Raw genomic sequence first — 23883 nt, 5'->3', positions numbered from 1 at the left:
GAAATGTGTTCTCAGAACAAGTGTGTTAAAGAAAGTGCCAGAATTACCTTCAGCTGTGCCCTCTTTCTTACCCAGAAGTTGAATGGTAATGTACCATGGTAAGGGTGTGGAATAGAAAACAGAACCTTGAACCCTCATCACTGTTTGCGCATTTGCTAACTTATGACCTCTCTGAGCTTCAGTTTTCCTCATCTGTAAAATGGGGATAAATAATGTCTCTAGTAACCTACATCGGAAGATTCTTCAGAGGCTAAGGCAAGATGTGTATGAAATGCTTTGGAAGAGTTTTCAGGGTCCTTGCTAACTGCTGCACAAATAAGCCAGCATAGGTCTATATCCCAAAGACATCCAAAAAAGGGGGAAAGGACCCATTTGTACAAAAATGTTTATAGCAGCTCCTTTTGTGGTGGCAAAGAACTGGAAATCAAAGGGATGTCCATCAATATGATTGTAATGGAATATTATTGTGCTATAAGAAATGGCAAGTAGGATGATTTTAGAAAAACCTGGAAAGACTTACATGAGCTGATGCATAATGAAGTGAACAGAACCAGGAGAATGTTATACACATTTAATAGCAATATTGTACAATGAAGAACTGTGAATGACTTAGCTATTCTCAGCAATACAATGATCCAAGATAATCCCAAAGGATTCATGATGAAGCATACTGTCCACCTTCACAGAAAGAACTGATATTGATTGAATACAGAGAGAAGCATGCTATTTTTCACTCTTCCATTTTTTTCTTTTATTCGAGTCTTCTTATACAAAATAACTAATATAGAAATGTTTTACATAATTTTGCATATGTATAACCTATATCTGATTGCTTACCGTCTCAGGGAGGGATAGAATTTGGAACTCAAAATTATAAATAAAAATGTTAAAAAATTGAAAAAAGAAAAGAAAAGAAACACACACACAACAATTAAGCCAGCATAGGTTACAGAGAGTCATGCTGCAGTTTATTTATCAACTCAAGAGTGCGACACACCCCATCAGTAGGTGATGGACACGTGACATACAGATGATATACACATATATGTACACAATACACATACACACAAAATACATACAAACATATATAGATTTATCTTTATATCTACATCTGGGGCAGCTAGGTTGCACAGCGGATAAAGCGCTGGGCTTGGAGTCAGGAAGACTCATCCTCCTGAGTTCAGATCTGGCTTCAGACGCTTATTAGCTGTGTGATCGTCGGCAAGTCACTTAATCTCTGTTTTCATCAGCTTCCTCATCTCAAATGTATAGTGTGTGTGTGTGTGTGTGTGTGTGTGTGTGTGTGTGTGTATACACACGTATATGTTTTTACCTTTTAAAATGGTAGGTGGATGGATTTGGCTCCCCAGATGCAGTTTGCTGACACCTGCACCATATAGCATGTGGCCTCCCAGCAAATAATTACTGAATAAACTAAACTTCAATTTTCAGCAAAGTTTCCTCACTAGAAGGAGCTAGAGATACACAAAAGAAATCAAGCCTTTGGAATTTTCAAGGGATTATGAAAATAGGAAGGCCAAGTATTAATCCCTTGGAAAAGAAAGAGCATATGTAAGTCAAAGACAAAATGCCAAGCTCATATTTTAATTTTTTTAAAAACATAGAATACAATTTTAGGAAATTATATAATATCCATAGTCATAGGATCAGAGATAGAGAGTTGGAAGGGACCATAGAAGCCAACTAGTTCAACTCATTTTATAGATGAGGAAATTAGGGCAGAGAGGTTATCACACACAAATTAAATGTCAGGCCTGAGATTTGAACTAAGATCTTCTGACTCCAAAGCTGGCATACTTTCTACTACACTACACTGAATCAAAGGAGAACACCCTTCAAGGAAGAGGATAGATCAAGGAATGCCAAAAGTTAGTTAAAAGTACATCCTTTGTCACATCCTCAAATCAGGGGGAAAAACATCAGACACGTTCCTGGGAACCGAATAATCAAAATGATTAGTGCTTGTTTGGAGAAGCATTCTAATTCCATAGGTTTTCAGTGCCAATGACTTTGCCCAGAAAAAAAGTATCATTCTTATTTCTACTTTCTTAGAAATTTTATTTTAACTTTCCTGGAAGATGTTATAAAATGACAACATCATTTTATCATCCCCACCCGCAATTATGTAATTTTGTTTTGTTTCGTCCCCTAAAATGTCCTACTCGTCTGACTTTTCTAAGTATCTACCATATTTTTTGAATCTTTCCATATGGCTTTTTGTTTCTCATACACAGAATCCTGGAAAATTTTTTCTACTTGTTTACGAAAGCCACAACTTTCTTCTTCCAGAGCATTGATAGTCTGTAAGGCAAATGGAGTCCTATCCCTGGGGAGAGGATTATTTAATGGCCTCATTGGTATGACAGAATTGTATTTATGCTGTCTATTAATGGAGTTCATTAGGGATGTATAGAACTGGAAATTGCACCAAGTATCCCTTAAAAAATTTTCAGTCAATAAAAAAATGGTCCATGCAGACCCATTTACGGCATCATCTAAATTCTGTAAATGCTGTCTGCCACATGGCATTTCAGCATAGATTATTCCGGGTTTAATGCCAAATTGATTTTGCAGCATCCCTTGGACCCTGAGGGCTTCACAGGTGTCATCTTCAGCATGCAGAATCACAAACTTAAAGAATACCTCTTCTTCCAAGTCTTCTTTAAGTAGCTCTTCTGCTCTCTCCTCCTCCTTTTCTTCCTCTTCCTTTAGTTTGTTCAGGTCCTTGTCACTATGGCTCTCTCTAATATCTTCAGAGTGTTTGGCCTCTTGTTTAGAATCCATGCTCTTTGTCCTTGGAAAAGTAGAAACAGGGCTGGAGTCTATTTTGGAATTCTGGATGCCCATGATACATATCCAAGTCAAAAGAGAGCTTTGCTTAATTTCAGCATTTCTTTCTGATCTAAAATAAGAAGAAAAACAAAATTGGTAAATGTGTTCAAGGTGTTCAAGATAGAAAAAAAAAGACTAAAACCTCTCTTCAACTTGGCAAGTGTCAGATACTTAGGATAGTTATGAGCTAATAATTTTTTTTTGAGAATTTTGCAAGGTCTAGCCTAGTAAAAAGTAGATAGAGGACCTGTTTTACATACGGAATTTTCAAATAAGATACCAATATAACAAAATTACCATTATTAAAAGGAACTGAATGGATTTTGTAGTTATTTTTGTCAAAAAGGCCTCACATCACTCCATTTTAGCTGTACATAAGGAAAATAATACATCTGTAATAATTGTCAGTGAACTACTTTGTAGGATATGATTATGAGCTTTCTATTTTGGGACTTCTTTGAATGACTTTACCACCATGCCCCAGGAAGCTCACTCTCAGAATAACTACCATCCTGCAAGATCCCACTAGTCTTGGTTTCCGTTATTCAGTCATCTCCAACTCTTTGTGACCCCATTTGGGGTTTTATTAGCAAAGATAATAGAGTGGTTTGCCATTTCCTTCTCCAAATCATTTCACAGAGGACGAAACTGAAGCAAATACGGTTAAGTGATTTGCCTAGGGTCACACAGCTAGTAAGAGTCTGAGACTAGATTTGAACTGGGATCTCCCTGACTTTAGGCCAGCTTCTCTATCTACTGTGCCACCTAGCTGCCCCCACCAGCCTTGGAATTCCACTTCATCACTCCTCTGCCTCTCTAATGGGAGAGTGACATCATAAACTCCAAACCTCATTTAAGGAGAGAAAATACAATGAGAATAATAATAATAATACATGGGAATAATCATAATACCAATATGATGAGGTCATTGTAAGGAAAGCACTTTGCATATTTTATTGTGATATATTAAGTGAGTTTTTAATTAGGCACAAGAGAAGAATAAGATGTGTCTTTTTCCAGCTACTCTTAAATACTGAACAAAACATACTTTTCCTCATTGGTCTGGACCTGTGAGAGACTTTATGGATAGACAGGGCTATCCTTGGAGTCAGGATTCTGCCTCATACTGGTTGTGTGACAGTGGGCAGGTCACATGTCCTCTTAGTGCCCAGGGCAACTCTCTGAGTATGAGTTTAATAGTAATAATAATGTAATAAGAGGGACTGTCCATTGAAGGCTCAGGGTGTAGAGGAGGCACCATATCCATGTGGAGCCTCGGTGGGCCTGCTTCTAGAAATGACTGATGGAGGAGCACATGCAGGTGTCTTTGTCTGGCTGACAGTGGTGATTGAAAACCTTTTAACCAATTTGTTTAGCTGTTCATGTCTGACTCTTTGTGACCACATGGACAATATTGTCCGTGGGGTTTTCTTGGCAAAGATACTAGAGTGGTTTGCCATTTCCTTCTCTAGGGGATTAGGCAAATTGAGGTAACGTGACTTACCCAAGGTCACACAACTAGTAAGCATCTAAGGCCAAGTGTGAATTCAGGTCTTCCTGATTCCAGGCCCACCAGCTCTATCCACTGAGCCATCTAGCTGCCCCCTTTGACCGCTGATCAGTAATTTAGCTTGGGTACAAACTTTGAAATGCAAACACAGAAATCAAAAGAAAACCAGAAAAGCCTGCTCACATTTGAGTAAATGGAAGAGACTAAACAATGAGAAAAGGTTTATATTCCAAGGGAGGAGAAGAGATGAATATCTCTACAGAATTCTTGCTGTCTTCAAGGATAAGAGAGGGAATCAAGAAACATATAATCATAGCAACTGGGTATAGTTTTGTTTTATTTTGATAATTTTAAGAGAAGAAAGAAAAGAGAGGAAAAGGAATACCCCAGGGAAAAAACTGGGGAGGAACTTCCTAGGTCACATAATTGGGATGCTTTCAGAAGAAGAGTATCCAAACAAGGAAGAAGGAGTGGTATGAAGAAGCATCTCATCTGAAAAGTACAGAGAAGTGTGCGCGTGCACACACACACACACACACACACACACACACACACACACACACACACACGAAACTCAGTGGGAAAAAAACCAATGGGAAAATAGGGACAAGGAAAGGCAAGACAAAGGTTTATGAGGGAGGAGAGATAGGGGATGGAATAATCATAAGCAAAACAAAAGTCAACTCTCAAAATAGCAAAATAGAAGTCAAAAAGAGAGAAACAGTATAAGAGCTAGAGATTAAGGTGTGGGTTTCATGGAAAGAGGAAGAGGAACCGATGACTTCTATTTTATAATACTAGTGTTAATCAGATATTTTTCTTTTCTCTCTTTTCCCTCATAATTTGGAATTATGCAAATAAAGTGACTAAAATACCCAAACCCTTTTACTCAGAGATTCCACCACTGGGCAAAGAGGTCTTTGATAAGAAGAAAGTCCCTTTTTTCACTAAAATATTTAGAGTAGCATTTGCTATAGTAGTAAAGAATTGGAAATAAAGTAGATGCCCATTAATTCGGTTAATAGTTAAACAAATTGTGGTATGTGAATGTAATGGAATATAACTGTGCTGTAAGAAACTACAAATATGATGAATACAGAGAAGAATAGGAATACTTACATGAACTAAAGCAGAATGAAGTAAGCAGAGCCAAGAAAACAATAAATACAATGCCTACAACAATGTAAAAAGAAAGAATAATAACTACAAAATCGTCTGAATTTAATGTAAAACTACAAAAAACAAGCAAGAAGTGTTACGAGAAGACACCTTGCAGGGGCAGCTAGGTGACACGGTGGATAGGGCTCCGGCCTTGGAGTCAGGAGGACCTGAGTTCAAATTTGGCCTCAGACACTTGACACTTACTAGCTGTGTGACCCTGGACAAGTCGCTTAACCCTGACTGCTTCACTAACAACAACAACAACAACAACAACAACAACAAAAAAGACACGTTGCCCCCCCCCCCCCCAAGGGGAGGTCTCTAGGTATGGAATATCACATAGACCTTTAGATTGTTTTTTGATACATGATTGATTTTGCTGATTTTTTTCCTCTTCCATTTTTTCTTTTAAAAATATTCTAGTTGCCTCTACAAGATATCAATAACAACTCAGTATTGTTTTTAAAAGACTTCTTCCCCTTGCCATAAATGCAAAAGATACGCAATTTGACTCCCTGATGTCTTTTTCATATGAACTGATCATAAGTCAAGGCTTCCTGGCACTAAATTTGTAAAATATTTGATTTTTTTAAAAAATTAAGAACCTAACTTTATATTTATCCCAAATAAATGTCATCTTATTCATTTTGGCCCATTATTTCGGCATGTTGATACCTTTTTGCATTTTGATTTTGTCATTCAACTTTTCAGATCTCACCCCTCCATATCTGTTATCTGTAAATTTACTATGAATGACTTGTCTTTTTTATCCCCACTCACAGAATGCTGACCAACATAAACCTAGTGACAGAGCTCTGAGGCCTTCATAACACTAGAGAAGGCCTCTAATGAATTCATGTTGATATGAATACACTTTGGGTCTCGCTGTTGAATTAGCTATTAATCCAACTAATTTTTCTATCCTCCCGTCCACATTTCTCCATATTGTTCACAAGGATAATGTGAAAAACTATCAAATGCCTTGCTGAAATCCCAAAATAAAATATCTACAGAGTTGTACTGTTCTAGTAATGTAGATGAAAAAAGGAAGCCATATGTTCTTAGCGATTTTGTGTTGATTTTTCAGTCACTGCTAAGTACTCTAAAACCACTTATTTAATAACCGATTCTAGAATTTTGCCAGGGATTGATGTCATGCTCTTGAGTCTAGAGTTTGAGGAATGTACTTTTTTTCCCATTTTGAAAATGGGGATGTTATTTGATTGTCTCTTGTCTTCTGATACTCCCTCTTCACCATGATTTCTTAAATGTGGGATGTAATGTAACCATAACTGGATATCTGAACTCTTTCAAGGCTGGTACTTCTTTACTATCTCTTCATCTCTTTTGGGTTTCAATTCCATCTTAATCCATATTTAGTCATACCTTCCCAATCTTAAGATGTTTTTTACTTTTTATTTAAAATTTTAAAAAAATATAATTTCTGACGGAAATAACAGTAGATGAAATAGCAGATGAATAGCCTTTTCTATCACTTGCCCCAAATTAATTTTTTCCATTTCATTTGGCTGAACATAGCTTTAAATGCCCATTTTTTGTCTTCTGCATTTTTTCATAAGTATGAAGTTGAGCTTTCCTGACAGTACTATCCTATCCCTTGTTATTATACCTGCACATAGAAACTACCCCAGGCTCCTTCCCAAAAAGGCCTCCTTGGGTTCATCCTATTCTTTGAGACAACATTCCCTCAAAACCATAGCTCAGGAGTTAGAAAAAATAATAATGAAATTCATGTGGTTAAGAAACTCAAGGGTAATAATGAAAAACAGTTGGAAGTGGCGGGGCAGAGGGGTAGTCTCTCAGTACCAAATCTCAAACTATTCTACCAAGAAGTCATTATTAAGATGAATTGGAACTGGTTAAAAAAGAGGCCAATCAATGGAACATATTACACAAACTACAGAAGGAAACACACATGACAGCAAAGTGTTAATTAAACCCTCAAGCCCCTGATACAAGGGCAAGAACTCACTATCTGACAAAAATTGTTGGGAAAATGAGAATGCATTTTGGTAGGAATTAGTCATAGACCAACTTCTTACAATACATGACAAGATAAACTCCAAATGGATAAATGACTTAGGCATAAAAGGTCACATCATAAGCAAATTAGATGAGGGAGGAAAAAAGTTGAGTTCATGAGTAAACAAACGATACAGAGATCAAATGAGACAAAATGGACAATTATGATTATATAAAACAAAAAAGTTTTGCACAAAAATCTAATATAGTTGAGATGGGAACAGGTAACTGGGAAAAAAAATCTTTGCAGCGTTTCTCTGATAAAGGTCTTGTAACTAAGATATATATGGTACTCTTTCAACCTTTAAGACTTGATAGATGATCAAAAGAAATGAACAATTTAGGGAAGAAATCTAAGTTATCAATAATCATGTGAAAAAACATGCTCCAAATCATTAATACTTAGAGAAATGCCTATTAAAGCACCTTACATCCATTAAATCATCAGAAATGGAAGAATGGAAGGAGAAAGGAAGGAAAATGGCAGGTGTTGCAGGGGCTATGGGAAAACAGGCACACTGGTACATTATTGGTGGAGCTGTGACTTGGTCCAGCATTCTAGAAAGCACCTGGGAGCTATGCCCCCAATCTAAACCTTTTGATTCAGCAAATACCATTGCTAGGCCTGTACCCATCCCAAGGAGATCAAGGAAAAGGGGAAGAGGTCCTATATGAGCAAAAATATGTATATCAGCTTTTTTCATGTTGAGAGAAATTATTATTAAATAAGCAATTATTGGGGAGATTGAAGGTTTTTTTTTCCCTCTCTAGATCCTCATTCTTTACTAGGATAAGCTAGCATCTGAAGGATGTTGCTGATGGATGAAATTGCCCAAATCCCCCAAGGGGAACATGCCTTTCCATCCTAGGTGGGAGTTGTTGCCCCACCCAACTAGAAAACCTTACAAAAATTTAATTTAAGATGAATTCTGGTCTATTGTGTTCTACTCAGGTAGGTTTGGACAGGGAGGTAGATCCTTTGTCTAGACTACAGGAGGCTAGGAGTGGTCTGGGAGTAGGATCGAACAGAGTTATGTCCCTAGACCCTCATTAGAACAGGTCCACCTCTCATTATAAAATTCATTCTTCTTATTAACTGTTAAATCAGAATTGACTACCACATTCTGGAACATCCACTCTTCCAAGGGCATATATACATTGAATGAGTTCCATGAGGGGTCTCTGGCATTCCAGAGCACCACTGACCCCTTTTATTAATTATCTGCTAGCACGATTAATGAAATGATTAATTACCCAGAAACTATGTCTCTCCAACTTTTTATACGTCACAATGTTGGCCCCAAATTGAAAACTAAGGGAATGTCCTATTACGGAATGTCTAACAAATTATAGTATGTGAATGTAATGGCATATTATTGTACTACAAAGGACAAAATGGATAGTTTAAGAGGAAACTGGGAAGACCTTTATGATCAGGTGAAAAATAGAGTAAAAAGAACTAGGAGAATTTTATATATCTCTATGTATCCATATAAACATACAAATATATGGATATAGAAACATAATATACATATATGTGTATGTATATATACAGAGAGACATATGTCTATATCCATATTTATCTATATATTTATACAGAAAAGCACCTTCAATGAGAAAGAACAGGTTTGGCAGGACCATGGGTGGGGGGGAGGGTGTTGGGGGGAATGAGTAATATATGTAACAAAATATATAAAATATGATATATGTAATATGAATAATATAATATGTGTAAATCACGTAAAGAGGCTAGAGCTAGACTGTGAAGGGTTTTAAATGACAAATTGGAGGAGTATGTATTTTAACATGAGGTCCATAGGGAGCCACTGAAACTTCTTGAGGGAGGGAATACCATATTTGAATCTGTGTTTCAGGAATAGAAATACTTCAGCTGTGTGGAAAATGATTTGAAGAAGGGAGAGGCTAGATATAGGGAAACCACTTAAAAGACTTTTGCAAAAATCCTGAGAGGTAGGTCTGAATTAATGAGATTGTCAACTGAATGGAAAGGAGGGGATAGATGTGAATACCATTGAAGTGGAATAAGATTTGCAACTGGATGGATATGGAAGGATGGTGGTGAGTGAGAGTGTAGTGTTGTGGGAGATGCCCAGTTTTCAAATCTTGGAGACCAAAACAGCAGTGCCCTTGGCAGAAATAGGGAAGTTAGGAGGAGCAGCTTTAGAGGAAATGCTATTTAAAGCCCTCTTGAATAAAGTTTCCAGTCACATTTTCCTCTATCATCTTAATATTCTATACTCAGCAGAACAGGCATTGTAGGGGAATTCTTCCCCAACCTTCTCACTAGTACCCTCTTTTTCATTTACCATCTCAGCTTGATATTGACTCCTTATTTCTATACCCAAAGTCAGTCAGTCAATAAACATTTATTAAGTGCCTACTATGTGCCAGGACTTTGTTAAGAGCTGGTACTGCAGAAAGAGGCAAAAAACAGTTCTTGTCCTCAATTAATCTTGACGAATTCCATGCCTGAAATACTGGAAGGACTGTGGTGGGTTATGTCCCCTAATCATCTAGCTGGGATGAGTGGTCATGTCAACCATAGCTCCAGGGGGGCTGGAGATGGCCGGACCCAAAGGCTGAAGTGGAGAAGGAGCCAGGTTTCCTTCTTCTCTCCTTTGACACTGCCACCTCTCTAGTACAGGCCCTCATCACCTCATGCCTTGATTACTAAAATAGCCTGCAGGTGGATCTGCTTGCCTCAAGACTCCCCCACTCCAATTCACTCTCCATTTAGCCACATAAGTGATTTTCCTAAAGTGCAGGTCCCACCATGTCACCCTGTACTACTCAATAATAGGTTCCCTATCACCTCCAGGATCAAATATAAAATCTTCTCTACCTTTCAAATCCCTTCATAACCTTGTCCCCTCCTACCTTTCCCGTCTCCTTACACCTTACTTTTCACCATGTACTTTTCGATCTAATGACCTCTTTGCACAAACAAGACACCTCGTCTCTTGCCCTGGGCATCTCTTCCTCCTCATCTCCATTTATTGGCTTCCCTGGCTTCCTTTAAGTCCTAACTAAAATCCCAGCTCCCACAGGAAGCCTTCCTCAATCCCTTTTAATTCCAATGCCTTCCCTTTCTTAATTATTTCCTGAATGGAGAATGGATTGGAGTGGGGAGAGTCTTGAGGCAGGCAGATCCACCTGCAGGGTATTTTAGTAATCAAGGCATGAGGTGATGAGGGCCTGTACTAGAGAGGTGGCAGTGTCAGAGGAGAAAAGAAGGAAACCTGGCTCCTTCTTCACTTCAGCCTTTGGGTCTGGCCAACTCCAGCCCCCCCCCTGGAGCTGAGGTAGACATGGCCACTTATACCAACTGGATAATAAGAGACTCATCCACTACAGTCCTTCCAATAAGATGGAGTACCACTGGGCCTTACCATCCCCTCTGCCATGTTCCCTAATGACCACCAAGTCTTATGATCCTCCCTGCCCTACAGCATTGCCCCTGAATATTGCCATCCAACCTGCCTCTATGCCCTTAGAACCCTGGGCTTCAGTGAAGGGCTTTTCTATCTGCCTTGCAACTGAATCTTCCTTTCCATCTTGTTTCTGCCAATTAGGATGGGAACTTGAGAATAGGAACTATCTTGCTTTTCTATTTGTTTTTAAAATGCTTAGCAAAGTCCCAGGCACATAGTAGGCACTTGATAAATGCTTTTCATTCTCCTATTTATTCTGTCCCATTGACTAAATCCTGTTCTTACACATTGGTTGGGTAACCATTTGCCACGTCCTCCTTTCTCTTCCCATATCCTTCCATTTGAAGAAGGGCTTATAAACCACATTTTTGCCCAATGACTTTTTCAGTTTTTACACAGTATTTACACAGGATATTTACTTCAACATCCATACCCACATCCATATATCATTTCATTTCCCAGAGAAGGAGGTAAATGATGGTGAGTATTAAGTCTTGGCAGGTTCTATATCACATCTCCAATATACGTTCCAGTGAGGTGGCCTAGTTATATATGTGTGTGTGTATATACACACATATATATGTATATATAGGATATAAAAGGCAGATATATGAGATGTATATAGGATAGATATGAGATGTATAGGATATGTATGAGATATTTATATTGGAGATATATATGTGTATATATGCATATATATCTCAAAGATACATCAGATATATATGACATAGATATAAGATATAGATATAGATGTATGTATGTATGTATGTATATATACTTGCCAGTGCTTATGAATTCTTGCTACAGGATGGCCCAAAGGACACTCCATTATTAATTTATCTTTTATGGGAAGTATCTAATATCTGTTAGATAGTCTCATTGTTAACAAAGTCTTTTTCTCACCTCCTGTCATGTTTTTCAGTCTGCCACCCTTTCAGTATTGATTTGACACCCCCCCACACATATACCCCCCATGTCCTCAGAATCTTTTTCTTCTGGATGCCTTTTGGGATTTTTTCTTCCATTATATTGATGACATTTTTATCTTAAACCAGAAAACAGGAATATTCCTCAAGTGATTCCACTTTTTAGTTTTTTTTTCATTATTTAGTCTTATAGGGAAACCAGTTTGGATTTGCAGACCATGATGATTAATTGATTTTAGGCAGGAACACAAACATAGCTCATAGCTGTATCTCACTGGACTAATTCTTTTAGTCTAAAGTGAGGAAAACAATCATTCTAATAAAACCAAGCCTCTTCATTCTTTCAATCGCAAATTCTAAATAAAATTTTAATGATATTTTTTCCCATAAATTGAAAAAAAAACTGATTAAATTTTGCTTCTTACATGTAAATAGCTTATAGTCCTAAGAATTTTTGAAACCCAGAGTAAATGTAAATAGCAATTGTTTCTGTTTTGGCCAGAAACCCTGAAAGTCTTCCCCTTCCAGATTGATTTTTTTTGACTAGGTAAAAGAGGCCATTCTTTGCCTCATTTCTTATCTAGCCTTAATCACTGAGTCAAATTGAGACCTGTTAAACACCTTAACTTAAAAAGGCCAAGGTCTCCCACTGCATCCAGGGCCATCTCCAGTCGTCCTGATCTGTATCTCACCACTGGACCCAGATGGTTCCTGAGGAGAAAGTGACACTCGTGACTTTGCACAGCCCTCTCTCTTTTAAATCCAATTCACTTGCAAGTCATGACATCACCTCCCTGATGTCATGGTCCTCTTCAAGAATGAAGGACAAACAACCAGAAGCTGATGTATAGATTTCAAATTTTTTGAGTTTCAGAATTAGCTTCAATTTTACTTTCTATTTTAGTTAGTATTGGTACTGGGAAAAATGTGAAACTTTTGTCACCACAAAAAAGGAAATGCAATGCAATTCATTAAGAAATCCTGTTGAGTTGTTTCAGTCCCTTCCAACTCTTTGTGACACCATTTGGGGTTTTCTTGGCAAAGATGCTGGAGTGGTTGGTCATTTCCTTCTCCAGATCATTTTACAGATGAGGAAACTGAGACAAACTGGGTTAAGTGACTTGCCCAGGGTCTCATAGCTAGTGTCTGAGGCCACATTTGAACTCAGGTCTTCCTGACTCCAGGGCCAAGACTCAGTCCACTTTGCCACCTAGCTGTTCCAAGAAATCTTGACTGTTGCATGTTTGCACTTAAATGATTATTTACACTTACACAACACTTTATAGCTTATAAAGGGCTCTCTGTTTACAACCTTTTGAAGTAGATAAAGGTTTTATTTAGCATAGTCATATTTTCCCTTTATTTTCTATATAAAAGAAAGGTAAAATTCTATTTTGGGGCAGCTAGGTGATATAGTGTATAGAGTACTGAGCCTGGGTTAAAATCCAGCCTCAGACACTGAGTAGCTGTGTGAACCTGGGCAAGTCACTTAACCCTTTCTGCCTCAGTTTCATCATCTGTAAAATGAGCTGGAGAAGGAAATCAGAATTTGCCAAGAAAAGCCCTAAATGGGGTCACGAAGAGTTGGACACAACTGAACAACAACAACAAAATCCTATTTTAATCAATATATCAAATTTGAAAAAGATGGAATTCAAACATCTTTCATCTTAAAATTATCTACCCATCAGGGAGAGTGGAGCAGGCCAAGCTCTACAAACTCATATTCAGATAACTATCACTGGAACTGAGAGTTCAGGGACAGCATTCTTTAGGCCCCTGTTTAAGACTAGATAGATAGTATGTACAGCAATAATAAACTTGTAGGAGAATTAAACAAAGGCCCACAGATTATCAGGCCTTATCTTGCCCATGCTGGAACTGCAAGGACTACTCCCTGGCTGTATCCCACTCTGTCTTGGGATCCTTAACAAGCTCTGTTTCGAACCTGGGCCAATTTGACCCTCTTTAGGCAACCTAGTATCCCCCTGATCTGAGGGTTCACCATATGATTATGATCAGCTTATTACACAGCAGCTCAGAATTGTCAAACTCAAAAGATGCACAGTCTTTCTAATAGCTGGGATTTACAAGACTTCACTGACACTCCTGTCTAGGAACTATACGGCTTTGAGAGGCCATATAAAATTTTGCTGGGCATTTATTTGTTGAGGAAAAGAATTTAGTTTTAGGATCTCATCTAAACAGATAGGATGTCAAAGGATTTTGTTGTAAGGAATACCTCAGTGGTTTCACTGGGGTGGCTACCCTTTCCCTCTATTCACCTACAGATGAAGATAACAATCCTTCCAAACCTTAATATATGGTCTTTGTGAGCAGCTATCGTCTCAAAGATTTGTAATCTTGTGGCCAACCTTCTGGTAATGAATCTCTCTGCACTTAGCACTATGTGCTAAGAGTCACATAGTCTACTTCAAAGCTTGTACCAAAAAAACTAGTAGAATTTAGCAAGTCCCATCAGAGATCTTGTTTTTCTGGCATAACCTTCTAGCTAAGTTCCCCACCCCTGCAATGCTGCATCTAGAAGCAGCTAGATGGCTCAGTGGATACAGCTCTGGGTCTGGAGTCAGGAAGACTTGAGTTCAAATTCAGCCTCAGACATTTATTAGCTGTACGATCCTGGGCAAGTCACTTAATCCTGTTTACTTACCTCAGTTTCATCTGTAAAATGAGCTTGGAGAAAGAAAAGGCAAATTACTCCAGTATCCTTGCCAAGAAAACCCCAAATGGGGACACAAAGATTCAGACATGACTGACTGAAAAATATGTGTGTATACACACATAGTTTTATGTATATATACAACACATCAATTTTATTTTTTCAAATATCAGAGATGTCTTTTTTCTCCCCTCTCACCACTAGAAGCATATTCTATTATCATTAGTCAGTTTTGCTTAGTGGATTGAGGGCTGGGCTTGAAGTTAGGAAGAGCTGCACACATTCTGTTTTTGTTAGACCCTGAGTTACCAGCAAATCTCAAGATTACAAATTATGGATGTTTTCACATTGACAAAATTACATGCCCTTGGTTTATAATAATAATGATAATTATTATCATTACTTGCTGCCATGCCATAGCAAAGAAAGGAATATAAAAAACCTTAATTTAAACCACAAAGCCTTCATTTCAATTTCACATGTGGGTCTTCAAAGTTACCAGAAAGTTCTTTTGACTCTCATTCTTTCCCAGAAAAGAAAATGACGCTCAGTAAACTTAAGTCTTGGCAGCCTCCTTTTCCTCCCATCCTGGTCGCCGATGCCCTCCATTCCCATTCATCCCTGCACACTGAGCCTATCTTCAATTATGCGGCAGGTCTAGGACAGGGACCCCTCCCAATGAAGAACTTCTCTCGGAAATCCACTTCATCCCAAACTCTGTGAACTTGCCTGTCAGGCTGCAGCACCGGTTCGTCCTTCTTTCTCCTTCTCTTTCCTTAAGGAAAGGACATGAGTGGGATGGGTGAAGGTGGAGGAGCCCTCGGGGTCGCAAATCTACCTGTCTCCTCCTCCCTCCTGTCCTGATGCAAGCTAGTGGCCGCCCGGAGACAGCTGCAGCAGTCACTCTGGGCTAGCTCTCCTCGTCTGCGGAAGTTGGGGTTACCGATGACCACACCCCCAGAAAGAGGGACTGATTGTTTAACCCTTGAAATGGGCTGGTCCCCTTTCTAATCCGCTAACGCTTGCAGTCAAGAACAAGACTTTATGCTACAGGGACCGCTCAGGGGCTACTGAAGAAAGTGACTTGCGTTCTTGGCAGAAACTGAGGGTTTTCACCCCATTCAGAGTGATCCGCCCTGCATCAAGCTCACAACAAGGAAAGGCAGAATGCGAAAGGACGTTGGAGATCATTTAGTCCAATATAGGGAAGGGCTGCTAGGTGGGCGCCAGGAAGACTCCTCTTCTTGTGTTCAAATCCCGCCTCAGACACTGACTAGCTGTGTGGCCCCGGGCAAGCTATTTAACCCTATTTGCCTCAGTTTCCTCATCTGTCAAGCGAGCTGGAGAAAGAAATGGCAAACCGCTCCCAGTATCTTTGGCAAGAAAACCCCAAATGGGGTCCCGAAGAGTCGGACACAACTGAACAACAATGGAAGGGGAAAGGCAGAAAAGAAGAGAGGAATTTTTAAAAAGGGACTGTGTGAATTTTTATCCCTAAATCTTAAGTCTTTACCCTGCTTTTCCCACTGTATGTAAAATTTATTCCCTATTTTATCAAGTATGGAAAAATTAAGTTTAGTAATCAACAGAAAAGAGATGAATTTTTAATTCTTTGTGATGACTTAAGGTTTTGGATCCTAAGTCTAGTCGTAAAGCTTATTCTATTATCATTAGTCAGTTTTAAGACTAGATAGTATGTACTATTAAATACAAGGTTATTATGTTTGTTTGCTGCTGTAAATTGTAAAACTCTATTCCACTGAGCTACCTTTCTATTTCTTAGCCAGTACCGGATAGTTCTGACAATTACTGCTTTATAATATAGTTTAAGACATGGTACTGCTAATCCTCCTGCCTTTATACTTTTTATTTCGTTACTTCCTTTGATAGTCTTGACTTTTTATTTTTCCAAATGAATTTTATGTTTTTTTCTAATTCAGTAAAATAATTTTTTTTTTTTGGTAATTTAACTGGGATAGTGTTTGAATGTATAAATTAGCTTGGGTAAAATTGTCATTTTTATTATATTGGCCCTGCCTACCTATGAACAATGGATATCTCCAATTATTTAAATCAGATTTTATTTGCATAAAAAGTTTTTTATAATTTTGTTTATATAGTTCCTGGGTTTGTTTTGGCATTTGTACTCCCAGGTATTTTATACTGTCTAGAGTTTTTTGACTGGTAGCCACGGGGTGTAGGAGGGAAGAGGAAAAATTTACATGTTAATTTTTTTGCATATTTGAAAGGAACAGCAGATTGTGCATAGCAGATTAGCAATTTCATTTACAATCATCTTTTTTATTGTACTATGTTACGACAATGCTTGTTTTATTACAAAATTAAAAATAAAAGGGCTATGTGGAAGGATTTTAGAATTTTTATGTATTTCATAACTTTGCTTAAGGCCAACATTGATTAGATTGCAACTGACAGGTGGGAATGATACATACTTTTGATGAGAGATCCTCAAAATCTTTTTGTTTTCTCTCCTATCTACTGTTAACAGAGGAGGTTTCTTTTTGTGGTGGTGAGTGAGCTGTTCCACTTCTCTTCTGTTAGGGACTGACCTCGTGTAGCTCAAAGGGAGAGGAGGTTCCATTGTTGATCATGTAAAAGAAAAAGTGATTTTTCTGAATGCAGCACTGACTTTATGGAATGTTGGTAAATGAATTTTTAAATTTATGTATTAAAATATTAAATATTAAGATATTTAATATTAAAATATTAAAAAACCAACATGTTTGAACTTTGGAATCCTTAGGTGAGAAACTTCAAATCAGATACTTTAGAATAGTGGTGTGAAATTCAATTCTAAAGTGATCCCTGCAGGCTAAGATTCCTATTGACTTAGAAAACCACAAATTAACATCATCTATGTTTTGTATTTTTAGATCATAGAATTTCAGTGCTATATGGAGCCTTAAAGATAATCTAGCCTTGTGCTGTCACACTCTTATAGAAAAAGGGACCACTAAACCATACATAAGGAACCCCGAGGGTTGCATATTGACTTATAAAACCACATATTAATATTATCTATGTTGTTATATTTTTATTTATTTTATTATGTGTTTTCCAATTACATTTAATCCGGGTGTGGCCACAAGACCAGCAGCTAGTGTTTTTACGCCTCTGATCTAGTCTAACCACTCTTTTACAAAGAAACTGAGATTTATAGAAAAATGACCTTTCTAAAATCATACAGCTAGTAAATAGCAGAGCCAAGATTCACATTTAGGTTTTTTCATTACACTGCACTGCCTCCTTTACAACTAGACTTAGGATCCAAAACCTTAAGTCATCATAATGAATTAAAAATTCATCTCTTTTCTGTTTTTCACTAAACTTAATTTTTTCATACTTGATAAAATAGGGAATAAATTTTACATACAGTGGGAAAAGCAGGTAACTAGGAATCAGTAGATTTGGTCTATAGTCTTGGTTTTGTTACTAATTTGTATGACCTTGAGCAGGTCAAAATCTCTGGGTTTCAGTTTCCTCACACATAAAATGGGGAGTTTGGGCCAGGTGATCTTTGAGCTGCTTCCCAGCATTGAAATGCTATGATTCTATCTTTTAGCATGTAGTCCCTTACCCTGTTGCAAGATAGTAATAGTAATAGTAGTGATTAGTAGTAGTAATAGTAGTAGTAGTAACAGCATCAGCAGCAGCAGTAGTGGTAGTAGTAGTAATGGTGGTGGTAGTAGTAGTAGTAAACATTTATATATTAGGCATGTGCTAAGGGCTTTAAAGACTATCTTATTTGATGGTCTTCTACTGATTCCTCAGGCTTGGCTCACTGGCTCCCACTACTGGTCTTTTGGTTATCATTTTCACTCTAGGTTCCCCTAAATCAGTTTTGCCATATTATACCTTGTCCCATATGTTAACTTGTGCCCAATGTAACATGCCTGAAATATATCAATATAACACGATTACATGTTACACACTACAGGTTTACACATGTTACATTCAAGAGCAGGATTTCAACTTCTCTGCTATCCTGTTTTTTGTAATGAGCAAAAAGTCTTAGATTTTAAAAAGGTTTTCACTACTGTTCATATCATGGAAAACTAAAAGTATCTTAGTTTATTTATGGAGATAATAAATAGCACTTAACTCATAGGGTTGTTGTGAGACTCAAATGAGTTAACATATGTAGTGTGCTTTGCAAACTTTAAAACACCATATAAATGTTATTATTATTAATGGGATTAAAATAACAAATTTTAAGTGTTACTAAGTTATGGAAGTTTTTTTTTTAATTAACCCTAGTTTTTCACACCAATGTAGTAAGAACCAGACTTCTCAGCTTCTTGTTTTCCATCCCCATTTCCTGACAGGTCCCGTACTTTCTAAGCTGGCCTCAAACACTTAATAGCTGTGTGACCTGGACAAGTCATTTAACTTCTGTTTGCCTCATTTTCTCAAATGTAAAATGAGGATAATAATAACAACAGCGCTTACCTTGTGGGGCTGTGGTGAGGATCAAATGAGATATCTGTAAAGTGCTTAGTACAGTATGTGGCACGTGCTGGTGCTGCTGTTTGTCCTTCATTCCTGAAGAAGACCATGATATCAGGGAGGTGATGCCATGATTTGCAAGTGAACTGGATTTAAGTGAAGGAGGGCTGTGCAAAGTCACCAGCCTCATTCTCTCCTCCAGAACAATCTGGAGTATGAGTAGTGAGAGTGGTGAGATATGGATCAGGACAACTGGAGATGGCTCAGAATACAGTGGGAGACCTTGGCCTTCCCCCTCCCCTCCCCCCGAGGCAATTGGGGTTGTGACTTGCCCAGAGTCACACAGTTAGTATTATGTGTCTGAGGTCACACTTGAACTCAGGTCCTCCTGACTTCAGAGCCGGTTCTCTATCCACTGCACCACCTAGTTGCCCCATCCTTAGGCTTTTTAAGTTGAGGTCTTTAACAGGACATAGTAGGCATGATATAAATACTTATTCTTTTCCCTTCCCCACTTCCTTTTCCCTTTCAGTTCCTGTCCTTATGTCAGGCTTGATCAAGATTTATATTTCTTTTCTTTTTTGTTCTTGGAATAAGGCTCTCCTAAATTTCCCTTCACCTTGGAGAAAATGATCATCTTGCTTTGAATGCTATCTCCACCTTATCTGCCTCCCACTTTGGTTAAGAAGGTCCTAAAATCATAGGCTATATTGGTGGAAGGGAACATAGCCATTTAATTTTACCTTCTCATTATATATGCAAGAGTGGGCGGTGTGTGGGCTATACGTACACTTGATAAGTGTGCCAAGTGATACTTAGGATACTGCCCTAAAGCAAGCAATGCATTTCAACTCATATCCTGTTTTAGAAATGTAATATATGATCTATCCACCAGGTGGTGCTAGACTCAAGCTATCAGACATTCATTTCCTCAGTCTCTTTCAGTACATTTCTGTCGATCTCTCTGGGGCACATACATGAACCTTTCCAAAGGTAATAGGATCCCTATTGCCCTCCAGAAGACACTCATCCTGTACACTCTTAAATTACTTCCCTTCCAATCATCCGGAATTCTATACAGTTCCTTAGGACACAATGGATGCTATCTTAGATTCAATAATTATCTAAGGGTATGAAAATGAAATATTACTCCAAATTATTGCAAAATTGTAGGGGAATCTCTATGTAACCCAGGTTTCTAGACAATTCCGGAGCTCTCCTAAATGGAAGAATGCTGACCCTATGCTGGAGGCCTACATGAGAGGCAGAACTGATATGAGAGCTTTGGAGATGAGGCATTTCTTTTTTCTTGAGACACACGTGGTTCTTGGGAAGGAGATAAAAAGGGGTGTGTGTACGCGCTCATGTGTACTTGTGTGCACACTGGACCCCAACCTATCTTTCCAGCCTCAGTGGAGATTACACATTGTCCCAAGCTCTGTAGTGTAGCTAAACTGGAGTTCTCTTTGCGGGCACATGCGTGCGTGTGCACGCGCGCACACACACACACACACACACACACACACACACACACACCCCTCTTTCCTTATCTCCTTCAAAAATCCATCTCCCTGCCGTGGCTAAGTATTCTTCCATACATATTCTTCTCAGATGTCAGTTCTCAGCACTCCCAAGGATTGCTTCTGATTATAGTAGGTAGACGCTCAGGCTGACCCATTGCCAAACCAAGAAGTCTAATTCAAAAGCCTACTGCAAAAAACCTGGGAAGACTCATAGGAACTTATGCAAATTCAAGTGAGCAGAACCAAGAGAACATTGCATGCAATAACAGCAATATTGTAAGGCTAGTCAAGGTGAGACTTGGCTACTCTAAAGGACTCTAGAGGAAAAATGCTATCCATCTACAGAGAACTAATGAACTCTCAATTGAAGCATACTTTTAAACTTCATTTTTCTTGTTGTCTTGGTCTGTTTTCTTTTGCAGCATGGCTAATGTGGAAATGTTTTGTATGACTTCACGTGTGCTATTGATATCAAATTGTTTGCCTTCTCAAGGAGTGGGGGAAGGGCAGAAGAGAATTTGGAACCCAAAATTTAAAAAAAGATTGTTAAAAATTTTTACATGTAATTAGGAAATATCTAATGAGATAAAATATATTTAAAAAAATAAAATACATATACCTGGCCAAAAAAAAAAAGTCTATTGCCTCTTGATGTTTTGGACATGTAAGCTTAAGTCCACCTTCAGTATCTCTAGATGCTCCCAAGGCCCAAATAGAATGTCAAACCTGAAATCCTTCTCCCAAGGGCAGAGCAGGAGGAAATAGGAACCTCTATTTCGCCAATGTCTTACATTTCTTCCTGTTAAGACTTCTGGCCCTCTCTGTACCCTACAGGGCAAAATACCATTGAAGAAACACCTAATACGTTTGTATGAAGAAACAGAAGTTTAGAAAGGGGAAGTGGCTTGCTTAGATCACATGGGTTGTGGCTATAATGCTGGGATTCAAAACTAGGCCCTCTGATTCCAAATTCAGGGCTTTTTCCACAGTGATTCTTCTTAGGCAGTTTCCCCATAGATACCCTATGTTCTTTTAATTATAATGTACCAGTTTATTTTCAGGTAGTCTCCAAAGGGAGAATACATTCCTAGAACAGGACTGCAAATACCCGGTGACAAAATTTTGCCAAAGTACTGGAACTGGTGTGCTGTAGAGTGGGAACATTAACATGTATGAAAAAACCAATTTTACAATGTTGTTTCTCAACACTTAAGCACATTGTTGGAGCTCAATAATTAATTGTCCCTAGCTTCCTATCCCAATCTACTTAGAAATGGCAAAGAAAGGAAAAGATGCCTTAAATCACCAACCGTTTGAAATTAAGGCAGATTTATAACCCACTCATAGTGCTACATGATTCAGGACCACAGAATCCCAGATTTAAAAAGGATCTTGGAGATCATCCAGTCCAAGCTTTCCTCTGTATAACATCCCTGATAAGTTGTCTTCTATCTCTGCTTAAACCTTTCCTGGTCATCCTCATCTCTGGATATATATACCTGCCCTTCAGAGCCTTCAGAGTGGAAGGGACCCAGAGACAGTCTAGTCTCTGCATACACTTGAACACCAATCTCAGCAATAATTCAGACAGCCTGTCTGAAGCCATCAAACAGGAGAATATCCATCCTCTTTTCTCCTTCTAGGATCAGCTTTTACCAATAAGGGTGGGAAGGTAGTAGAAGGCTACCATCCCCCGAGTTCATAGCCTGTAGGCCTTGCTACCTGCTTGTCTTAAGTCAACTAGCATTTGTTAAGCCCTTATAATACGCCAGGACCTAGGTTAATCACTGTGGGTACAAACAAAAAGACAGTCCCTGCCCTCAAAAGTTTACTCTCAGTGACTTTTGGGGCTTTTTGTAATTCGTCTCTATCCTACACTAGAAAAAAATGATCCCTATTATTCCTTAAAATGAATGAGTCCTCTCCTATAACCAGACCAGTGTCCCCTCCAAGCCTTTGTTCACTGTAGTCCCACTTTTTTGAAAAACTGTTCTTGCATTCTCTCCAAATGTAACTTTTTTTTTCCTCTTTGGTGAGGCAATCGAGGTTAAGTGACTTGTCAGGGTCACACAGCTAGTAAATGCCAAGTGTTTGAGGCCAAATTTGAACTCAGGTCCTCCTGACTCCAGGGCTGATGCTCTATCCACTGTGCCACCTAGCTGCCCCAATCTCTCTTCTAAGGTATCAGCTCTTTCACGAACATTCCCCCCAAAATTCTACCCCAAGTGATTTATCTTTTGTTTATCCTATACAGTTTGTATTCTATCCATTCATTTTGATAGTTATATTTGTTCGGTCATGTCTGGCCCTTTGTGACCCCATTTTGTCTCTTGACAAAGATACGAAAATTTCCTTCTCCAGCCCATTTTATAGATGAAGAAACTGAGGCAAACAAGGTTAAGTGACTTGTCTAGGGTCACACAGCTAGTACATGTCTGAAGCCAGATTTGAACTTGGGAAGATGAGTCTTCCTGACTCCAGGCCTGGCACGGCTACCTGCTGTGCCACCTCGCTGCCCCTGATAGTTATGTAATCTCATACTATTATTTCACATATATATTTTATCTCCCATGTGTAGGTTCCATGGAAATCCTCACTGTCCAGCAGAAGAGACTCATACTATAAACTCTTAGATTATGGCATGTGTATGCCATCTCCCAAAGGAGAACCTGGAAGTTCTGAGTGAGCAGTCTTAGTTTCACTGATACAGGGAACTTCTAAATAAGGAAACGTCCTTTACCAATTCAGGTTGTCATTTTAAGAGTTGTTAGAGAGCTGAGAAGCAGTGTGGCAGGCTAGACAGGGACGGTCTGGAGCCCGGGAGAGTTGGGTTTAAGTTCTACTGCAATAGGTCATCTTGGGCAAAGAGTTTAACTTTTCAGTAGCCCAAGCCAGGGGTACCAAACTCAAATAGAAAAGGACTCTAAACTGTACACAAGGATCCCTGCAGGCTGTATATTGACTTAGAAAATCACATATTAACATGATCCATATTCTTCTGTGTTATATTTTATTAAATATCTTTTAATTACATTTTAATCTGGTTTTAGCCATTCTCAGGAGTATTGCTAGACAGGATGCCAGTGACCCAGTGTTTGACACTTTTGCTCTAAGAAACTCTCTAATATTTTTTTATGCTTCACAAAATCAATGAACTTCAGATTTGAAAAGGATCTCACTGGCTACCTAAGTTTAACCTTTACCTGAAAAAGAATCCCCACCTCCCTCAACCAACACACCAACCTTTGCTTGAAGAGAGGGAAAACTA

General features: G+C 38.5%; 1 protein-coding gene across 1 annotated transcript; it reads right to left on the bottom strand.

Moving 5' to 3' along the window:
• Positions 1-556: 556 nt before the first annotated feature.
• Positions 557-15610, bottom strand: TICAM2 (TIR domain containing adaptor molecule 2). The gene is made up of 2 exons (XM_020967346.2): positions 15355-15610; positions 557-2923 (listed from the first exon to the last, which is right to left on the bottom strand). Exon 2 carries the CDS (start codon positions 2866-2868, stop codon positions 2197-2199), a length of 672 nt encoding a protein of 223 aa, XP_020823005.1. The 5' UTR covers positions 2869-2923; positions 15355-15610; the 3' UTR covers positions 557-2196.
• Between the last annotated feature and the right edge of the window lie 8273 nt (positions 15611-23883).

The sequence above is a fragment of the Phascolarctos cinereus genome, unplaced genomic scaffold, assembly GCF_003287225.1.
Source record: "Phascolarctos cinereus isolate Bilbo 61053 unplaced genomic scaffold, phaCin_HiC Scaffold_4;HRSCAF=312, whole genome shotgun sequence".
NCBI lineage: Eukaryota > Metazoa > Chordata > Mammalia > Diprotodontia > Phascolarctidae > Phascolarctos > Phascolarctos cinereus.
The sequence above is the reverse complement of the archived record's forward strand: the minus strand, read 5'-3'. Positions and strand labels throughout refer to the sequence as shown.

What these genes read in the sequence shown, in the direction of transcription:
- TICAM2 (XM_020967346.2), bottom strand. Translation starts at nt 2,868, where the DNA reads ATGGGCATCCAGAATTCCAAAATAGACTCCAGCCCTGTTTCTACTTTT.